We start from the raw sequence: 21,510 nt of genomic DNA, 5'->3' as shown, positions 1-21,510 counted from the left end.
AAGCAGGAACACAGCTACAGTAGAAGCACTCAGCAAACATTAGGCTCTCTAAGGTAATGAACATTACTCATCGCAGCAGCCTGCCCCCCTGGAGAAGTATTCCCATTTTACAGAAGAGGAAAGTAAGGCTCGGGGAGGTCATGTGACCAAAGCATCACCTGCACTCGCTACGCCCTAGCACTGTATGAAGCACTTTGTGTGCACCGTGTCACCTACTCCTCCCACACTGTGGGAGGTTTCCTGGTACTAACACCGTCTATAGATATAAAGGCCTAATATGCAAATTGTCCCTGCAGGAGTTCGACCGGGAGACCGACCGCTCGCTTTGACGTGTACTGAACACCAGGGTGTGGTGCAGAACAAAGAAAGGCCCCGGCCGGCAGCCAGCAGCCAGGGAAGGGAGGCCCTGGCTGGCAACCAAAAGGCCCCGATCGGCCCTGATCGCCGGCCCAGCCTAGGCACCCTACCCATGTATCCATTTCATGCACTGGGCCTCCAGTTTTAGAGTAAGAAACCAGGCTCAGCCAGGCCACGGGGGACCCAAGCATGCCCCTCCCTGCGGCCTCCAGCCCTTGGGAAACATTTCAGGCCACTGGCAAGGCAAAGGCCCCGGAGGGCACCACATGGGGACAGCACCCCCCACCTCCAGGCAACGGGCCACCAGCTGGGCCACAAACAGGCCACACTGCATCTGGCTTGCACACAGGAAGCAGCAATCTGTGGCAGAGTCAGCTGGGAGGGCTGAGAGCCATGGGAGGGAAGGAGGCTGAGGTCACAGACCCCGAACACAGGGGAGGAAGAAAACGCTGTCAGCAGAGGGCTACTGTGTGGCAGTGAGAGTCCCCTTTGTCCTGATAAAGACAGGCAGGAGGTCAGCCTCCAATTATCACACTGAAAAGTGCAAGCGCCAGCGTCCCCTCCCTCTGGGGCGGCCCTGCTTCCGCTGCCTTTTCACTGATAATACGACCTTGTCTTTCATGACCGCCGAGCTGCTTTCCAGAGGAATGAATCATGTTCTTGTCCACAACAAAGAAAATATAGGACAAGTCAGTGGGGGCGAAGGCAGCACCTCCCGAGGCGATGGGCAGGTCACCATGGGGTCAGGACCCAGGCTGCTGGAGAAATGGGCAGGGAGGCGGGAACGGCCAGGAGGGTGTGGTCTGTGCTGAGACAAGCACACGGTGTCTAGGTAATGAGCACAGAGGGGGTCTCCACCACGGCAGTTCCAATCCTAAGACCTCGAGCATGGCAAGAGGTTCCACCTCCTGTGCCAACTCAGAATCGCTGGCTGTGGCTGTAGCTGTGGCTGTGCAGCCGCACCTGGACTCAGCAGGACTCTGATCAGTAAGTCATGCCTACACAGGCAGAGGGCTAAGGGGGTGCCAATCATACCCTGGTTCAATCCCATTTCACACCCAACCAGACGGAGGTCCTGGCAAGGACATGCCTGACCACAAGCCATGTCTTGGCAAGGGCAGAACCACTCTGGGAACACACACACAGCCAGGCAGCTTTAGAAATGCACGAGCCATTCACAGGCTCCCCTCCTCACGTCCCCGCTCACCTGGAACCTGTGCACCAGCTCCAGGGACTGGCTGTCGTTCTGGTCGGCTTCCAGGATGACATCGGTCAGCTTGTGGATGATGACGTCCAGGGGGCCCTGCTCCTCGATCGGCCGGCTAAGGTTCAGCTGCGAGGGGGAGACACAGAGAAGAGCTTCAGCACCTGAGCCGACCGCCCTACTCTGTCCCCACCCCCCGCACGTCCCTGCAGCCGGAGCAAGGCGTGGGAGGGCTGGCACTCACGGGAAACAGACAGGACAAAGGGGATCCTAGAGCTCCACCAGGGCAGGCCCCGTGTCTGCACTTCTGTCGCCGAGCCCCACACTACCCAGGGTGCAGAAGACACACAGGGAATCAAGGTGACCAAGAACCTAAAGGTCCAGCGAACCATCACTGTGCAATCGCTTTATAGAGAGAGAATTTATTGCACACGTCCCCTCTGCCCGACAGCCCGGATTTTTTCAGGAAGACCTCAGCGAGGTGAAGTCACACAGCCAGACGTGTACTGAGAACCAAGAGGTCACTCCACAAAACAACACAAACTCTTAGCAAAGCAGTCATCTCCATAAATCTGAGAGCTGCTGCCGAGAGGCCAGCTGCTCACACGTCACACTGGAGTCGGGCTGATCATGACCGAGTGAAGGAGCGCAGGGCTGCCTGTGATCCGTGGGTACTGCCCGCCCTGCTCCCCTGGCAACACCCTGCTCCCCTGGCACGTGTTTACTGTTTCAAGAGCATAAGGGCCCCCAGGGAGCCAGAGCCACTGGCTGACAGACAGTCGGCACCACCTGACCCCAAGGCAGGAGCACCTGCCAACAGCCAGGGCAGCCTGCCCCGCCAGATGTCTGCCGCCCTGCACGCGGACACCACCACCTGCAAGGCCAGGCCTTTGGAGGCAGCAGGCGCCAGCACGGCACCTGGCTGACCTCCCGGATGGCCTCGGTAGAAGCCAGATGAGGCACCAACCCCACCCCTGCCCTCAGCCCCACTCCCCCAAGTGGGACTCCCTCCAGGATTCAAGGCTGGCTGTCTCAAAGTCGTTAGTAAAGAAATCACAAGGACAGCTACCAATGATGGCTCTAGGAGGCACGTGTTACAAACGCGGCGTGCAATCATTTCATTTTCCAACCACGTGATGAGAAGCGATTTCACAGACGGGTGGAGAACACGGACTTCTGAAACCTGCCTGGGATCTCAGTGAGAAAGCGGGGAGCTGGGACGAAAACAGATCTGAGCCTTCGCTTGTCATTCAGTGCCCCGACCCCAGCCCCTACGCCCTGGGAAGCGGTCCTCTGGAGCCACAACCATCTGGCTGCCTTGTTCACCAAGTCCAAGCAATTGGAAGTACCAATGGGAGATGGAGGGGGGGCGGGGGGAGAGACGGGGGGGGGGGCGGAGATGGAGAGATGTCTGGGTGTTTGTTAACCATCCTCATGCCCCCACCGTATTTCTGGCAGCAGCCACAGTCCCCGTGGGCAGGGCAGCCCCTCCCAAAGACCACTGCTATTTCTAGGGCTCCCGTGCCACCCTCCCTCCCTTTGTCCCTCAGGCCTGGGGTGGTGACAGCTCCCCCTCCCAGGTGCCTCCTGTGACCCTGCCCAGATTTAAACTGTTTCAGTTAAACCTTCACACTGTGCCAGCTCATTCTTGCTGATACCCTTAACTCCTCTTTTTTTATTGTCTGCCAGGAAAGATGTTAAGGGATTTCCCCTATTAAAAAAGAAAATAATGAAGACTCCCCTTCCCATGATGACTAGCCTGTGTACAAAACAAAACAGAAAGCGGACCAGAGGAGAGGCGACCCCCTCTTCCGGGCTCCCGGGCGGGAGAGAGGTGCTGGTCCTCACAGCAAGCCCAAGGCTGGCGATGACGTTCCCGCCTGCACACACCAGGACACCAGAGCTCAGGAGGAAGAATGACCGCGAAGGCCACGCAGTTGGGAAGTGGCCCAGCTGAGGCCTGGACAAAAGCCAAACAGCAACACCCCTGGGCTCAGGCCCCAGCCGAGCTGCCAGGCATCCTGGGCCTGTGCAAACGCCCAGCTCAGCATCCCCTGGGCCTCAGTTTCTCCTTCAACCAAAACAGGAAATGGCTAGGGCCTTGCTGGTTCTGTCCAAAGAGTCTGTATGACAGTCTTTCCCAGAAAGAAAGCAGAAAGTGAAAGGAGACAGAGAAGTCAGTGGGAGGGCAACGTGGGAAAAGAACAGCCAATTCTCAGAAGGTGCCACGGCCAGAGACCCACTTTTGCTGTACCCGTGGCTCTGCCGAGACCGGCACCACAAATAAGAGGCCAGTATTTTCAACCAAGACAGCTACACCCGGAAGAGAACCAGGTCCCAAGAGGGATGCTGGGCCGTGCGCCCCCAGAGCCAGTCAGAAACTCCATCCCCTTGAGAACCTCCCGGGTCTCCTATGCAGCACGAGGGACGGAAATCAGCCCGAGGAGCCGGGGTCCCAGGTGGCAGAGGAGATGCCCTGTATCATCCTTGCGGGCATCAGCCAGGGCTGTAGACCTGACAACCACGGGCTGTTTGGAAAATAAGCTCTCCGCGTTCCCGGCTGCTCCGCTGAAGGTAAACAGTCGAGTTCTGGACGCTGGCCACCTTCCTTTGTGTATTTTCCGAGCGTTCTTGTGCCAGTATAACCCTTTCACGATACAGCGACCTGGGACACACATCAGGCCTGTCTGTCCCTGCTCGGCCATCCCTCCCTGCAGTGTCTTTGCTGTAACAGGCTGTCCAGCACGGCTTTACTCAGGTGGCCAGAGAGGCACTGGCTGGGGAGGAAGAGACAGGCTGCCCCCTCAGGAGGGGCCCTCAGAGGACAGGATGTGCAGACGAGGGGACCCTCAGAGGAAGGGGGGTGCCACAGAGGAGAGGACCCTCAGAAGGGGACGCACCTCTGTTTCCAGACGGGGTGGGCGTCGGGGCTCAGGCAGAAGTGAACTCATTTCCATTGTGTCATTTTGTCTTTCTGACCTCGCTCTGTCCCCAGAGAAAACTTTCCAGGGGACTTGTTCTTTTCCACAGAAGGGGTTCGATCGGTCTCCCTCTGTGAGTAACAAGGCTTCTCAGTGAAAGGGCCGCCACTGGGGCCGGAGGAGGTCTGCGGGCACCGCGCTTCCAAGTCACGCCATCCTGGGAGGCCAATGCTGGATGCTGCCTGTGCCACGCTCAAACCCGGGAAACAAGGGCCCACTGTTCCCTCGGCGGGCGGGCGGCAAGGCGGCGAGGCGGGCTAGCAGTGGGGGAGGATGAAACAAAGGCCTGCCAACCCCAGTGGCTGGAAAGTCACCTCCAACTTCAAACAGGCAACCCAGTCATGACGAGGCAGCGAGGCTCTGGCTCCCCACCTTCCCACCACCGGGTCGGGAGGAGGACGGGCACCGCAGATGCGGAAACCCATGGAGGCTCAGCTGCTCCCAGGCTGCAGCAGGTCGCCTATCTGATCGGTGCCTCGGTTTCCCCATTCATAAAATAAGGATGCGACTATGTTCCCTCTACAACGCTCAGGGCTGTTTAGATGGATTGGGACATGTGTTTATGGATGCGGCACAGGGTGGTGTTCAGCCCATGCAGGCCGTTAGCGCCCCCCGCGCCCCCCACCTCTGAGTGCTCAGGACAACGCTTCTGCTTGCTCGCTCACTTCTTCCACAAGCATTTCCTGGGCACCTGCTGTGTGCCAGGCCCCTGGCCTCTCCTGTCAGGCAGAGAGCCCTGGTTCACTCGGGGGGCAGACTCAGGCGAGGGAGACAGCCACGTGCAGCTCCATATGCCACGGGGAGACACGGCCCTCTGCCTGGAATGCCCCCCGCCCCCAGAGCCCCTGGCCTCTCCTGTCAGGCAGAGAACCCTGGTTCACTCGGGGGGCAGACTCAGGCGAGGGAGACAGCCACGTGCAGCTCCGTATGCCACGGGGAGACACGGCCCTCTGCCTGGAATGCCCCCCGCCCCCAGAGCCCCTGGCCCACACAGTGAGCTCTTACTTGTTTTCCAAGTCCCAGCTCAAGTCTTCTTCAAACAACTCACCCTCCCCAAGCAGGATGATTGATGGCTGAATGTGTGCTGATGCAAACCCCGCTTTAAAGAAAAACTGAACATCGGACACCAGCGAGAAGGGACGTTCCATGGAGCAGGGTGACCCTTTCCTGCTCTGGGAGTTAGAAGCAGACTCCTGGAGGAGCAGGTGTCTAGGCCAAGCCACAGAGGAGGGAGAGGGTGGGAAAGGAAGGTGAGATCCAGGGAGAAGGCAGATACAGGATACAGAACTTGTCTGCACTAAACACGCCTTCATTTGTCAATTTCAAATGCCTCGGTGCCCCAGGCTACCACCTCTGCAAAAAAGAGCGTGTCCTACAGCACCGACCTCTGACGGGCACCTTGGGAGGGGGGCCCACGACCCCCCCACTCATGCCTCCTCTGCAGGCAGGAAGCAGAGGATTCCATAGAAGCTGCTGAGGCCTAGAGGGCCAGGTGCCTCCCATGACCAGGACTCTGCTGTGGTATAAACGAATAAAGATTCAGTATGTTAAGCCAAAATTGGGGGTGATATATGCACTAGCCGTTAGCCTGCCCTATCTAATATAGTCCCCAAGGGGAGAACGTGGGGGGCTGGAGGGGGTTAGGAAGAAATCAAAGACAGGATTCTCAGCTGTATTCCCTGCTCTCCCTTCTCCCCCAAACTTCCCCACGTGCTTCCCTGACATGATCAATAACCAGCTACACATGAAAGAAACAGAAAAGTGCCTCTGGGGCTCACCAGGGAGGCTGGGGACTCAGCAAACCTGGCTCCGACCCCACATGCAGGCTGCTCCTCTGTGGATGCAAAAGGCAACGGGCTATGTGAGCTGGAAGCCATCTGCAGGCCTGAGCAGCCCAAACAGGCTGCATCGGACCTGCCCGCTGAGAAGGCCCCGGTGGAGCCAGCGTGGGAGTCAGGCAGGTGAAGGGCTCCCCTCTCTGGGAGCCTGGATGCTGATCCTGACATTAGTGCGCAGCTCTCGCATACCTGCTCTGCACTGGGCTCTGCTCTAAACACTTCACACGCATTAACTCATTAAATGCTCACAGCAGCCTGAGACGGGGACCAGGAGAGAGGCCCAGCGGTTAATAACCTGCGAGGTCTCAATGCTCACGCCCACTCCTAGACCTGGCCAAGGAGTCTAGGGGGAAATGCCCTGGATGGCAGGAGAGTCTTCTGTTCTAGTGGAGCAAAGCCTGGTGGGCTCCTGGGTGAGGGCTGGCACCAGAAAGACCAAGCCATGAATAGAAGCTTTGGTCCCATCCCCCGTTCCCCAGCAAAGGGGGAGGGGCTGAAAGTAAGCTGATTGATGCTCATACCGAGGTGATGGAGCTTCCATAAAACTCCCAAGGGTGTGTGTGGGTCCAGGACTCCTGGGCTGCTGAACCCACGGAGGGGCTGGCAGGTGGCTCGCTCCAGGAGACCGTGGGAGCGGCGTTCCTTCCCACATACCTTGCCCAACGCACCTCTCGCACCTGTATGTTCAACTATCCTCTCTCTCATAGCCTTTTACAGTAAACCGGAAAACAGTACATGACCTGATTTCTTGAGTTCTATGAGCCGCTCTAGCAAGTTAATCATACCAAGGATGGGGTGGTGGGAACCTCCAATTTTCAGCCAACTGGCCAGGAGCACAGGTAACAACAACCTGGACTTGAGATTGGCACCTGAAGGGAGCAGGGGTGGGGAGGCAGTCGTGTGGGCCTTTTAACCTGTGGGATCAGCTGCTAACTGCAGGTGGGCAGGGTCAGAACCGAGTTGCCCTGCAGGACACCCGGCTGGTGCTGCAGAACTGCTTGGTCTGACACCTCCTGGTGTCAGCGGGATTGAATGTGTAAAAGAGAGTGAGGGAGAAACACAGGCGTGCGTCTTTCCTGCTTAATAGCGCACTCGATAAACGTCAGCTATTCTGTGTCCCTATTCTTACCATCCACCTTATTACTGCCCAGTGGACACTTCCCTGACTTTCTGTCAAGAGCTCAAGTACAGACCAGAATTTGAATTTTGCAAAGCTAGGTCACTAACATTAGACTCCTCAAAAGTACTTGTTGCTACAATAAAATGTATCGTCGGTGTTAATGATGGTTAACATTTTAAAACTCTGAGTCTGGGCCACATAGGACTCTATTAAGCACCTGGGGTGCAGACGAGGACACGGAGTCACAGAGGTTACGGAGCTCGCCCCGGTCAGAGGGAGTCACAGCTGCACAGGGGCCAGGTCTCTCTCCAGCCACAGCCAGATAATTACCCTCTAAGCCAAACGGGGTCGCGGGCGCCGGGGGCTCTCTTTCCATCCCTTCTCCCTCAATTCACACCCGCAGAGGCGTGTGTGTTCAGCTGTGACTGCAGTGGCAGTCACCAGATCAAAAGTGTTGCCTCAACCAAGGTCCAGACAAAATGCCCAGATGAAAGGCGAGGGCGTAGGTCTGATTGATCCCTTCGCACTCTCTCAGGATCTGAGGATGGGACAGGACTGCCACCTCCAATGTTTAAAGGCCCCATCAAGCAGAAGCTGGCCTCTTGAAAAGTCGGGTCTGGTGCCTCATGGACAGACTTCAAAAGGGAGCGTGGCCTGGGAGGATGTGGCACCGGTCGTGTGTTTCAGAGCGGCTGGCTGCGAGCGCCAGCTCGGGGAGAGGGTGCCGGAGGCTGTTCCCTGGCGGGAGCTGCTCACATGCCCAATGGACTCCAAGGTGGGCCTCAGAGAGGTCAGGAGCTGAAGGGTCACAGGAGGCTGGCACCCAGCAGCCTCTGCCCCAGGCTGGGGAGGGAAAGCTGCGGCCTTTGCTCCCTCACCCAATTCCCCAATTTCTCAGTAGCTGGTGTCTAATTACTGGGGTAAGGAGAGTAAACAGCAATCTGGTTAAGGCAGAAGAGTGGATAACCTTTCTCCCCTAGAAGATGAGGGCCCAGTCGACTAAATGGCCTCATGATGAGGCACCTTGCAGCTCCAGAGTTCTGGCAATTTGCAAGCTGACTTTATTTCTAGAGCCAGAAAAGTTATACCTGCTCAGCAGGCCCGGCTCCTGAAGAACAGGACTCAAATTCTCAGGAGCTAAGAAAACCCTGGGCTGCATCCAATCCTGGGGAGCCAGGTTCAAGAGTAGATTAAAAGGAGAGCCCAGCTGGCGTGGATCAATGATTGAGCGTCAATCTATGAACCCGGAGGTCACAGTTCGATTCTGGATCCGGTTGCAGGCTCAATCCCCAATAAGGGGCAAGAGGCAGCTGGTCAATGATTCTCTCTCATCATTGATATTTCTCTCTCCCTCCTCCTTCCTCTCTAAAATCAATAAAATATATATATATATATATATATATATATATATATATATATTTTTTTTTTTTTTTTTTTTTTAAAGGATAGGGCCACGCCCTTTGACCCAGCAAGCCCTGGCCTGAGAAAAAAAAATCAGCAGGCAAACACCACTCCTGGCCCAGAAAGATTCACTGAGGACAATCCACAAGAGAAGAGACACAGAATGCGTGCCCCCAAACGAGACTGGCTGAGTAATGACCGGCACACCCACACCGAGGACATTAAAGGGCTGCTGGGATGACAAGGAAGACGTCCAGCAGAGACAAGTGTGGTGTGTGTACCACAACCACATGGAACCACGTTTGCTGTGGGTGACGCTGGAGAGGATTCTGGGCACAGTAGTCACTATGGGCAAGTAGCGCCTTTCAGGACACAGGGCAGGACTGCTCCTCCTGATTCCCTTGTCAGTGGGTGTCATCACATGACCACTTCTGTGATGAGCTGTGAGAAACAGTGAAACAGGTCACTTCCGGGGCAGAGCATCGACCTACAAGTGCAGGGCCTCCAGAGCCCTCTGGCACGGGACTGGGGACATTCAAGAGGGAGGCCACTCAGTGAGGCCCTCTGGGCATGCGGCATGAGACCTAACAGCACACAGTTCTCATCTACTGTGACTTGGGGGTTGTTTGTTAACAGCACAACATAGCCCAGCCTCCCTAATAGCGCCCCTGAAGGTTTTCCTTCCTCCATGTGTTTAAACAATGGAAGCGAAGGGAGATGGGGGAGAAAGTATGACAGCAGACGGGCCTCATCAGGTAACTAACCAGGTAAGGCTGGGCTTTCATTAGGATTTTTTTTTAAGTTATACTTTAGTACCTGGGTAAAATATGACAACAGGGATTTATCCTGTAAGGGGAAGATTACGTGTCCAATCCCTTAAGACCAGAAAGCAGAAACCTTGAACAGAGAGCCACACCATCAACATGGCTGCTCCCCAGCACCCCAAGAAAGCCCACCCCTAACTCTGCCAGATGAGTCCCTGGACCCTGTGTGGCTCGGCCACGTGGGCTACTTCCAACCAGTTACTGTTCACAGCGGTGCCTGCAGGCCGGACCGTGAGTGCTGGGAACAAACCCTCCTGCTATGTGCCAGGCACCAGTCTGGTCCTGTCCTCAGAGGAAAAGACAAACCACAGGCTCGGAAAAAAATGGGAAAAAAAGGAACATGGAAACGACCGGCAGATCTAGACCCACATGGAGGAGAGTCAAGGCCACAGAACGCAGGCTGCCTGTCCTGCCCCCAGGCCCGAGGAAGCCCACCGAGTCCTGCCCTCAGCCGTCTCCTCTCCCTGGGCCAATCCTCCTCTTCCCGAGCCACCCCAGGAACAGCACCCCCTCCCGGGCAAAACGGTGCAAAGGGCAGAGCAGTCCCTCACCTCCCTAAGCCTGTTTCCTCACCTGCAGAGTGAGGGCGATGACACATCCTTCCTACAGTCATCACCAGCTCGCAGCGAGGGGACAGGCACCAGGTCCCACGTGAACGGAGCCACGCATGCTGCACAGACGTCAGCAGTTTGGGTTTTCTTCCTATGGAGCCTGATGCCTAGCGTCACTGTGAGCCTCGCCTGCCCTGTTTGGCTCCGTGCCAGTGTGATCCTAACAGTCACCTCCACCAGGACAACCAAGATGTGGAGGAAGTCCCCAGGCGCTGTGCTGGGCACATGACATACCTTACTTCACCTAATCCTCATAATGTCCCTGGGAGGCAGCGGCAACAAGGGTTCTAGGAGGCAAAATAGGGGGGGGGGGGCATGACCGGTGTGGCTCTGTTGGTTGGGGCATCAACCCATGCACCGAAAGGTCTTGGGCTCCATTTCCAGTCAGGGCACATACCCAGGTTGCGGGCGGAATCCCACGTAGGGGTATGTGGGGAGGCAACTGACAGGTGTTTCTCTCTCTCTCTCTTTCTCTCCCCCCCCTAAAATCAATGGAAGCATACCCTCTGGTGAGGCATAAAAACAAACAAATAGGGAGGTGTGGGAGGTGGTGGTATAGACAGTAAGCTGGAGAGGCCACCAGACTCCATCAGAACGTGACAGGAACAGAAATAAAGCTTCACTGTGATAAGCCTGTGAGGTATGAGGCTGTTGGTTACAGTGGCTTAGCTTAGCCTGTGCTGAGGAACACACCCAGCCAGGAAACTCTCTGCCCAATGCCAGGCCTCCAGCATTGGGAACAGATGGAGGAAGACAGAGTTGTGGACAGAGCCTGGGCCTTCAGTCAGTGGCCTCCAATCCCTGAGCCTCTGTTTCCTCATCTGTAAAATGGAGCCACGGCCACCTGCCTCCAGCATCTGACGAGATGTTGGTAAAGCCTCAGCCACGCCAGGACCGCAGCAGGCCCTCCCGCAGTCGTTTAAGGAGCAGGGCACCCGCTCTCCCTCCCGTCACAGTTCTTGCTGGACCCTCATCTCCGATGCTACTAGTAACGGCTGCTCGGGTTCAGACAGGACTTTTCTGAGCACCTGGGTCCCCGGCACGATGCTCACTCCCCTGGGGAGTTGCAGAAGAGTTCTCCTTGGCCGGGTACCCTCACCGAGGTCAGCGATCCTGCCCTGTTCCTCCCTGTGACCCATGCAAGGCCTGGCACGGTGCCCAGCTGTGCCAGGAACCAGCAAACATGCACTGAATTCATTCCCCAAAGCTGGAGACGCAGACATACATCCACCCACCCACTCTCCCATTCACTCGCCCAGTATTTATTGAGCATTGACACAACGACCTCCCAAGTAAATGTTACTCTCCTTCTCCATTAAGAAAATGAAGGCAGATTAGGTAACTCGGCCAAAGTCACTGCCAGTAAGGGGCAGGCCCAAGGGATTTCTCACCAAACTCTTGCTGCTCCTTCCCCCACAGCCACCACCTCACTGTCTTCACCAACTGCCCTCACCCACCCCCAGGCCTACATCGGACCCCTCAGGATCCCAGGCCTGATACACCTATGCTGGGCTCGGAGTGGGAGGACTCCACAGGACCCACCAGAGAGGCTCCCAGCCAAAGCCTTCTGCAGAAGTTCCAGTCTGTGGGAATGTCACGCAGACCAGGGAACTAACGCAACGCCTCCCTAAGAAAGCCGCATCTGAGCATAGCCTGGAGGACCCCGATCAACCGTCCTGGGAAGGAGAAATGCCAGCGAGGGGCCCGTGCAGAGGCTGCATTTAGTGGGTCTCGCTTGCGCGAGGGGGACACGGGGATGGGCAGGTTGTGCAGAGCCTCCAAGGGCCGTATCCGAAGTTGGGAGGTCCCCAGCCCTGGAGGGCTCGGCGGGAGTGACGCTGCCCTTCCCTTTGAAGAGACCGCTCTGGAAGCTAACACATGTGCGGGTCAGCACCCTGCCTCGTCCCTGCTGGAGCACTTAGCACCCAGCAGTAGTCATTTTTATGGCCCACAGAACAGGGGGTCAGGTAAGAACGTCAATGGATGGCGCTTTGAAGAGTAGGGGACCCTGGGTCAGGGGCCTGGCACTGGCGCTCTGTGATGCGAGGCCATCATTTTTCTTGTCTTTAACCTGGGGGTCGGTCTAATTTTCAACAAGGACTACAGACCCCTCTGAGGCCCCCGTCTGGCGCCGAGAGCTCTTGGTATGAGAACAGAGCCCACCCGCCGCGGGGACGCCCACATCACATCTCGAACCAGCTTCCTTCTCCCCTGCTCCCCCCAGCTCCTGGCCTAGGATGTTTTCTTCTGCTGACAACGGAGAATACATCTCAGTGTTTCCTTTATCCACGTTGCTCCCAGACAGGCAACTGGCGGCCCAGGGCACAAGTGCTGAGAATTCTCCACGCCAAAAATACATGCTCTCTGTGCCGCCTCTTTAACAATAAGGAAGGGAAACTTGTGAGTCAAATGTCTCCTAAGCCTGCAGAGATTAATGGTTAAGCCCCAAAGAACACTCTTTCTATATTCATTTCTTTCCAGTCCAAAGACAGCATTCCTTCAGGCAGTTTCCAAACGGGCATTTGATACAGAGCTAATGAAGGAATTCTTTACAACATCAAACACATTCCGGGAAAAAAAAGGACTCAAAATCCCTTGGAAGGCACTGGACTGAGTCAGGTGAAATAGGCGTGTTCAGGGCAGGGCTTCCCGGGTGCCCCACGGCGCTCACGTACACACTGGAGAATGACAACAGCGTTAGACATGGACGCTGAAGCCCTTCCCACCTCGACTGGGAGAAACCGAGAGAATGCCAGGTCACAGAAACTCGGAGACTTGACAGAATCAGCACAGGTGGCCCGAGAAAAGGCGTGTGACCCACTTTCGCCTGCCATTAGGAGGAAGTCCAGCTATCACGTGCCCGCCACCAGGAAGGGGCAGCCTGATGGCCTGGATATCGTCGGGTTAGCGGCATCCTGGAGCGGCGCATGGTGCCGTTGGCCAGCTGCTGGGACTTGTGATGGGGAAACCATATTCTGTGGACTGTAATGCACCCACGCCTCCGAGCAGCTGCCTTTAAGCTCAGCTTTTAAGCCAGGTCAGCAGGTGACAATGGCAAGATAGCTCATGTACCCTGTGAAGCCAGGCCCTCTCTTGGGCGGTCAGGAGGGCCCTGGGCCTTCTGCTAAACCTGGCCAGTTTCCTGACACTAGGGCAGCAGCTGCTCAGAAGCCTCGACACAGAGACGCCCAGGAGACTCAGAGCGAAAGCAGATCCGTGAAAGCACCGCCTGGCGCGTGAGGCGCTGCTTCCGAAAGCGGGCGGCGGAGTGAAACCAGGCGTGGGTTTTTCCCAGGGTCTACAAATTACATCAGCAGATTCAAATGTGCTGTCTCCGACTCTTCTGGGGCCTGTGACTAAGCTTAATGCGTGTACCACTGCAATCCTGTAGGTGAAGAGGACCAGGTCAAGGGAGGTTTCCTGAAGTGGGTGACGTCAAGTTTAAACTCACTGTCCTTAGCACTCGCACCTCAGAGGAACGCAAAGAAGCAGCCATGTCCTGACTGTGTGGCTCAGTTGGTTGGAGTGTCGTCCTGAGCACCGAGGGGTTACCAGTTCGATTCCCAGGTTGCGGGCTCAATCCCAGTGGGTGGCATGCAGGAAGCAGCCGATAGATGTTGTTTCGGCATCAACGTTTCTCTCTCTCTCCCTCCCTCCCTTTCCCTTTCGCTAAAAGTCAATTTTACAAAATCTTTAAGCAGCAGCCATTGTGTCAGTTGGCAGGGCGACCTTGCCTAGATAGTTACCTGTCATCTCAGCAGGAACCTTGATAGTGTCCCATGGCAGTGGCCAACCTTACTCTGCCCCATCGAACAGCCCCAGCACCTCCTTTGGGCCAGGCTCAGTGCTGGGCCCAGGCATAGGAACCAGGGCTGGACACAGAGAGAAACCAACCAGTAATCAGTGACCACTGGGGGCAGGGCAGGGGTCCACATGTAAAGAGGCTGAGTCAGGCCAGAGGCGGGAGCCTGCCAGGACAGGAGAGTGGCGGAGGAAACGCTGGGAGAGGGGCACAGCGGTCCCAGGGGCCTCAGGAGCCAGGGTGGGTTTGTGATGGGAGAATGGCTCAGTGTGTGTAACAGGATGGGACCAGGGCACCAGAGGGGGTAAACAGAAAGTTCTAGAACCAGGGCAGTAATGGCGGAAGTGAGGGAAGCAGTAGATATACAGCAAGAGTGGCAGGGGCCAAGGATGGGAGGGCTACACACACAGGACAGAATCCCATCAGGGGTGTAGTTGGGGGTGCTCCAAAGCCGGGAATGGGGAGAAGAGAGCCCGAAGGCAGGCTCACGTTCTCCCTAACCAGAGCCAACACCTTCCCCCAAGGGCCCCCTCAGCATCCTGCCCCAGCACAGTCCCCAGAGGCTGGCTGATTTAGGAGGTAGTTTGCCCTCACATAGGCGCTTGCAATAACCAGTGGTTCCTATGGCAACCACCCCTCCCTCTCTGCAGGAGGGGAAGATTGGAAAGCCCACCCCAACCAAAGGCAAGCCACTGGGTTTATTGGAATGGAGAGGCCCTCCTTGCTTCTGACCCAGAAAACTCCTTCCCTCTGGGGACCCTACAGGTCTCCTCCGAAGGTGACTCCAGTCCTCTGCCCAGTTCCGCCTCTACTCATTTGTTTCTAGAACCTCCCACAGGAACTGAAATGAGAGGTGAGCTCTGCCACAGCTCTGACCGGCTTGGGTTGGAGGATCTGTCTGCTGTGCTTCCCCCATCAGAAGGCAGGGAGTGTCCTCGTCACCTGGGTACCCGAGACCTTGAACCTGTGTGAGGCAGGGACTCGGCGAATGTCTGTGGCTGGGTCCAGTCAGAAGCTGAGGTAAGAACTGCAAAGGTGAACTCAGTGAGGGCAGAGGGGCACTGGCATGGTTTGGGCCCGCAGGGCCAGTGCCAGCGCCCGGGGCCCACGCCTGCACACCTTCCCCTTGGGCGCAGGCCTGAGGGGTTCCCTCCACCTGGATGTCCCGCCCTCCCACGGTTCCCCTCACCTCTCCAGCCTGACAGCCCCCTCCAAGCAGCATTGATGGCTCGCACTCCGAGCACCCACCGCCTACAGGCCAGCCCCTGGCGAGCGCACCTCTTCTGGCTCCTCCCTCTCTCCATGGGCCTTGCTGTCTGCCAGGACAACAGTGCCCTGTCCTCCTGCTCACCGTCCCCTTTCAAACAAACACCTCGACTCTGCTGCTGATGGTCTCTGGGATCCTGGTCACCCCACTTCTCAGTCATTCATTCAAGGCACAGAAACCAAGCCTCGTGTGTACCTACGCCCCCGCCCCTAGGCGAAGGGGAGGCCCTCTGCAGGCAGACAGTCACGTGGAATGAGGCAAGGAGAACAGAATGGCCCAGAGGTCTGGGTCAGGAAGTCGACTCGACGCAGTGGCTGGTGAGCTGGGCCGTGAAGACGGTGGTGTGCTGTCTGCAAACATTTACCAGGACGTCCCCAATGAACCTCGCAGACCACACACTACGGAGCTTCTGCCTCTTGAGTCCAGGGGGAGGTGGGAGGTCAGCAGATGACCTAAGAGGCAGGGTTACCTTGGAAACAAGGTTTGAAGAGCAGGACTACTGGAAGGGGGGTGATTCAGGGCAGCAAAAACGCGCATGGCTGGTCCCCCATTGACCACTGAAAGCAGTGGCTACAGGGCACTGCTGACCATGGACTGGTGCCCTGGCAGCACCTCCCCACATTTCAGCACCTGGGGAGAGCAGAGCCAGGATTCAACCCACCCGGGTCGGCCTGGGGCCTGAAAGCCAGGACTCTGCGTGTGACTTGACCAGGGTTCCATAAAGGTCTGAGGCCCAGGCTTTGGACCGTGGGCCTGGACAGTCCAGACAAGACTTGGCAGGAGGGGTATGTGTGTTGCCAGGTGGCCCCTCCCCAGCCTGACTTGAGCAGTCTGATGAGTCATGCGCGCTTCTCTTGTTCCTAAGGACCATCCTCAGCGAGGACGGCAACGGGCGGAGGGTGGTCATCAAGGCCACTCTTCCCCAAGACACATGGGCTTGGCAAAAAGTGTCCATTGTGTGGTCGGCGAACCCTGGCCCCTCCCCAAGGAGCCTGGCAACCAGGAGGGCCAGGGAGAGAGGACAGCCAGATGAACGCTGTCCCTGTCGTCCTGGGCGCTCTCCTGAGGCCCGCAGGGGTACAGGGGGCTGAAATGGTCAAAGGACACGCGGTCAAGGCCATGATGGTCAGCCTCTGTGTCAGCATGAGAAACACTGCAAATGTCTTGTTGAGGTTTAAGATAAAACCAAAGACACCGAGAGAACAAGCAGAACTGTGACTTTAGCTCCTCGATATACACAGTGGATTTCACGTCCTGACATCTCCAGCAATGAATGAGTGGCTCCCTCTGAGCATTAGCGGAGACCCATGGACCATGGGGTCCTCCAGGGTCTCGTTCTGCCTGCTAGTAGCACCTCCCCACTGCTCCCCACAAGTCTCGGCAGCTCTCTGAACCCCCACCCTCGGGGAGGGGAGGAGTAGGACTCACTGGTTTCAGTCCCCAGGCCAAGGGGGGGGGGGTCTCCCAATCTAGCTGCGATAATTACTTTCCAAGGCACAGACCAGCGCCCAGGAACACTGACCCTATTCTCTCAGCTCCGGGATCACGACCAAAACCACGCGCTGCCTCCTCTCCCACTCATCTCAATGCCCAGGCAGGGGGTGAGGAGGGGGTAGGACGTGGGAAATGCTAAGAAAAATCTTGCAGAAACAGAGGGAGGAGGGGTCGGAAGAGACTGGCAGCTGCCACAGGAAAGGTGTCCATGAAGGAAGAATAAGGGCCCCCCCTGGAGGGGGTGCAGCCCCCGGACACAGTGCCCTGTGGCCACTGGAGAGCTGGGTGGACCACAGAACAGCCTCCCTGCAGCGAGGACCCTGCTGTCCCCCCACCCCTACCCCCACCCCCTCGACAGTGCTCCTTTCTTCTCGGACACTGACCCATTTGTCAGGGCCGTTCTGAGACAAGGCTGGCCTGAGGGCTGTTCCCTGCTCCCTGGGTGAACTCCTATTCAGGAGCATGGCCAGCGGGGGCAACCCCAATCCCTGGGGAGCCACACCGGAACCCCCTGACCTGAGCAAGCCTCCCTGACATTCCCCTGACCCCAGGACAAAGCCCCTTCTGGACCCCTCCCATGGTCACCAGGAAGGAGAGCACATCCTCACGTCCTCACATCCTCACAGAGGAGTCAGATCCCAGCTGCCTGCTTTGCCAAGGGAGGGGAGGGGGTTCTGCCTGGCCATGGGTCAGACATGGCCATGGGTCAAATTCACACTAACTTCTAACAAAATTTCAAAGTTTAATAAGGATTGTTAGATAGTTCCAAAAACATGATGGACGGGTCTCACTGTTGGAATGAAGTGGCTACCACAGGTGAAGGCCAGCCAGGCTTCCATCGACCTCCAGATCTTCCCCCAGGTCAGAGCAGCCTGAACTGCACAGCCAGCTGCGGGCTCCCCTTCACCAAGGGGAGCCGGGCCTGGACTCAAGAACATCCAACTGAAGACTGTGAGGCTGGGACAAAAACCCGGCTTCCAGACGGTGCAGTCTGAGAGCCCAAGACACAGCAAGATTCCACTTGACGCCCCGTGAACGCCGAGTGGGACACGGGTTGCCTCTGCTCACCGGGAGCTCAGGCCTAGTGTCCCACAGTGGAGACAGTGACAACCAGGCAGGCGGGAAAGACACCAGATGTGGTTATAAAGTAATGAGGCTTTAAAAAATCCTGATCAGACTAACACCTGCTCATTCATTGTGAGAGATGCTTGAACTCTTCCCAGATCGCAGAGAGCCAATAATATGTTGCTGGACATAACCTCCAGTGTTGATATATTTTTCCCAAAATTGGAACCATATTAAACAGGTGTGGATCCTCCTTTTTCATTAAATATGCTATAATGAACGTTTTCCTATAGCACTGTAGATTCTTCTAAGCCACTGTCATTGAAAGATCAATAAAGCATAATTCATTTAACCAACTCCCTACCATTTAACATTTGATTGTTTCTAATTGTACAATAAGATAAAAAAGGCATTAAATTGCATCCTATATACCAGGGGTGGGCAAACTTTTTGACTCGAGGGCCACAATGGGTTCTTAAACTGGACCGGAGGGCCGGAACAAAAGCATGGATGGAGTGTTTGTGTGAACTAATATAAATTCAAAGTAAACATCATTACATAAAAGGGTCCGGTCTTTTTTTTTTTTTTTAGTTTTATTCATTTTAAACAGGCCGTATCCGGCCCGTGGGCTGTAGTTTGCCCACGGCTGCTATATACTCTTTTTTAAAGGGGAAAGAAGCCCATCTGGTGTGGCTCAGCTGGTTGAACGCCATCCCATGCACCAGGATGTCGCCGGTTCGATTCCTGGTCAGGGCACATGCCTGGGTTGCAGGCTCGATCCCCAGTAAGGGGAGTGGAGGAAGCAGAAAATCAATGTTTCTCACATCGATGTTTCTTTCTTTCTCTCCCTCTGCCTTCCTCTCTCTGAAATAAAAAACATATTAGAAAATAAAAATTAAAAAAACAGAAAGGAAAGAAGAGGGGGGTATAAATGGTGACAGAAGAAGACTTGACTTTGGGTGATAAAAACACAATACAGTATATAGGTGATACATTGTAGAACTGTACATTTGAAACCTATATAATATTATTAACCAATGTCAACTCAATAAATTCAATAAAAAATAAAAATAAAAGGGAAAGAAGAGTAGAATCTGTTTAAACCTGAAAAGTTATTTTTCTGAAGACAAAGAGGAAAGTTCCAAACAACTACCTAAAAACGCATTTAGTGGAAAACCTAATTTCCTGGTGCTGACAGAAGATAACATGTTCAATAACTATTTCCAAAAACCTGTGACCGAGTTCTTGCTCAATTCCTCTCTGAAACCCCAACATGTAGCCAACTCACGAAAGCATTGGCTTGAGGCTGTGGTCTCACCTGTTTTGAGGGTGTTGATCAAACCCTCTGACCACAGACAGGCTGGGACCAGGACCAGGGCTGAGCTGGGCCCTCTTCTAACTTGAAGAAAAGTTCTGAAACTCGACCTGTGCTCTGCCTGCATTTCTGAGGGAACTGGGGCTTGTGGGTGACCCAGGCTCTGGCTTCAGGATGCTAGGTTGGGGCTCAGGAACAGAGGGACATGCTAATGGCCAGAGAAAAGGAGAGAAGCCACAAAGAAAAGATTGAAGTTTCAAAACCAATGCCGATATTGACTTGAAGTCCAAATCCTTTTTTGCCCAGCTACTGCCAGGATAAGAAAACCAGGCTGCCCACCAAGGCTCACACCTTGAGGACAAAGTCCTAGAAATTTCTTAGCATTGCCACAAAATATGGCCCCAGGTTGGCTACAGGTGGGCTCACAGCCACAGATGTAAAGCCGGGGCTCAGAGAGGGAAAACGACTGGCCGGCAGTCACACAGCTGAGGGAGGCCAGGACTCAAATGCACCTCTGTGTGTGGAGAAGAGAGTAAGGGTTCCCTGGGGGAGGCAGGTGAAAAGGCCAGCCAGGCGGATTTCTGAAGGCAGGAGTAAAAGGAGGAAAGCAACAGATAAATGGGGATAGAAATTGCAAAAGCCCGCCTGCTCTCTGGGGTCATTGCAATAGCACAGGCATGGGTCAACCCACTAACCATTATTTCCTTCGGGGCTATTACCAACAGGAAATTCCATGCGACCCCGTCATGTGGGGAAATGCCATGCTGGGTCCACACTAGCAGGGCAGCCTCACCCCACCCAGCCTACCCGCCTGCAGGAACAAAGTTCGCCTGTCAGGAATGTGCACCGGGCCTCGGCCAGCCTGGGCCTGGCTGGGAGGAAGCAAATTCTTATCTAAGGCCTGATTAAAGCCAGACTTGATTACCAAGGCTGGAGGTGTTGTAACCAGGTACTTGTTACTGGAGCACATCGGGGTTCTAGAGGTCATGCTCAAGCCACAATCTCTTCTTGACCTGTCAGCAGCAGGCCTGGCGTCCTGCCCAGGGCCCCACAGGGAGCTGCCCCAGCCCTGCCCACACCACGCGCCCCCGGCCACCTGACAGCCCACCCACACCTTTCTGCAACTCTGGTTTCGAATTTGTCCTTGGGACATTCACAGCCTCAAAGTCTGCTTTTCAGGCACCATCCCACCGCCCCCTTTCCCCTGCCCCAGAACTCTTTTTTTTTTTTTTTAATATATATTCCATTGATTTTTTACAGAGAGGAAGGGAGAGGAAATAGAGAGTTAGAAACATCGATCAGCTGCCTCCCGCACATCCCCGACTGGGGATGTGCCCGCAACCAAGGTACATGCCTTTGACCGGAATCGAACCTGGGACTCCTCAGTCCGCAGGCCGACACTCTATCCACTGAGCCAAACCAGCCAGGGCCTTCCCCAGAACTCTTAACTCCTCTTGTCATTCTGGAATCCAGCCTGTGTATGACCAGCCTCCGGCCTCTCTTCTCTTCTGCCTGCCTGTCACTCAGGAGACCAGAGACTGCAGTGGCTGCAGAGGAATTCCGGTGGGTGGTGGGGGTGGGGGGACAAATAGAGAAGTGCAGAATAAATGCCCACAGAGGAAATGTGAGCATGGAGGAGGCTGGTGTGTGGCAGCAGGAATGGCGGGAACTGTGGGCAACTGGTTTAAATATGGCAGCTAACTCAAAGGAAAGAGTGTAAAAGTCCTGTGTGGGCCAAGCAAGGCACTTGCAGGCCAGATACTGTCCAAGCACAACATCTGGCCCACGCCCTACTGCACAGAGCGGGCAGCTCAGGCCCAACCACAAGGAAGTGGGGAACATGACGGAAGTCTCACTGGTAATTACTAAGTCCAGGACAAAGCTCAGCCCACACTTAGGCCGGTGCTGACTGACCCCTTTCCGCACCCGCCGAGCCGAGGCCCTGCTGAGTGCCGCTGCATGAGGCGACGGCAGACGGACACTCAGACCTGGATGACCCATCTGCAGGGCCCTCCAGATAAAGGACTGAGAGCTGTCCCCACGAGAGCCTGGGGTTGATTCGCAGGCGGTAACTGACCAATGCTGACCACCCCCAACTCTGGGGAGTCTCAGATCCTGGAGGAGTGGTCAGAGCACTGTGAGCTGGAGAGAGGGGTGTGGTCTCCACGTACAGGCCCAGTTGGAGGGGCCTCCTCAAGCACCCAGGTTGGTTAGGAGGAGGCAGCAAGAAA

General features: G+C 55.8%; 1 protein-coding gene across 3 annotated transcripts in view; it reads right to left on the bottom strand.

The window, feature by feature from the left end:
* Positions 1–21,510, bottom strand: part of ITPK1 (inositol-tetrakisphosphate 1-kinase) — a 135,173-nt gene that overhangs the window by 52,472 nt on the left and 61,191 nt on the right. For all 3 annotated transcript variants that reach the window (XM_036316193.1, XM_036316212.1, XM_036316203.1), the window contains one exon: positions 1,565–1,690. In XM_036316193.1, coding sequence (XP_036172086.1) covers positions 1,565–1,690 — 126 coding nt within the window. The remainder of the gene's footprint in view (positions 1–1,564; positions 1,691–21,510) is intronic.

Source organism: Myotis myotis, unplaced genomic scaffold (assembly GCF_014108235.1).
Source record: "Myotis myotis isolate mMyoMyo1 unplaced genomic scaffold, mMyoMyo1.p scaffold_m19_p_1, whole genome shotgun sequence".
NCBI classification, from domain to species: domain Eukaryota; kingdom Metazoa; phylum Chordata; class Mammalia; order Chiroptera; family Vespertilionidae; genus Myotis; species Myotis myotis.
This window is presented reverse-complemented; position numbering and strand designations above follow the sequence as displayed.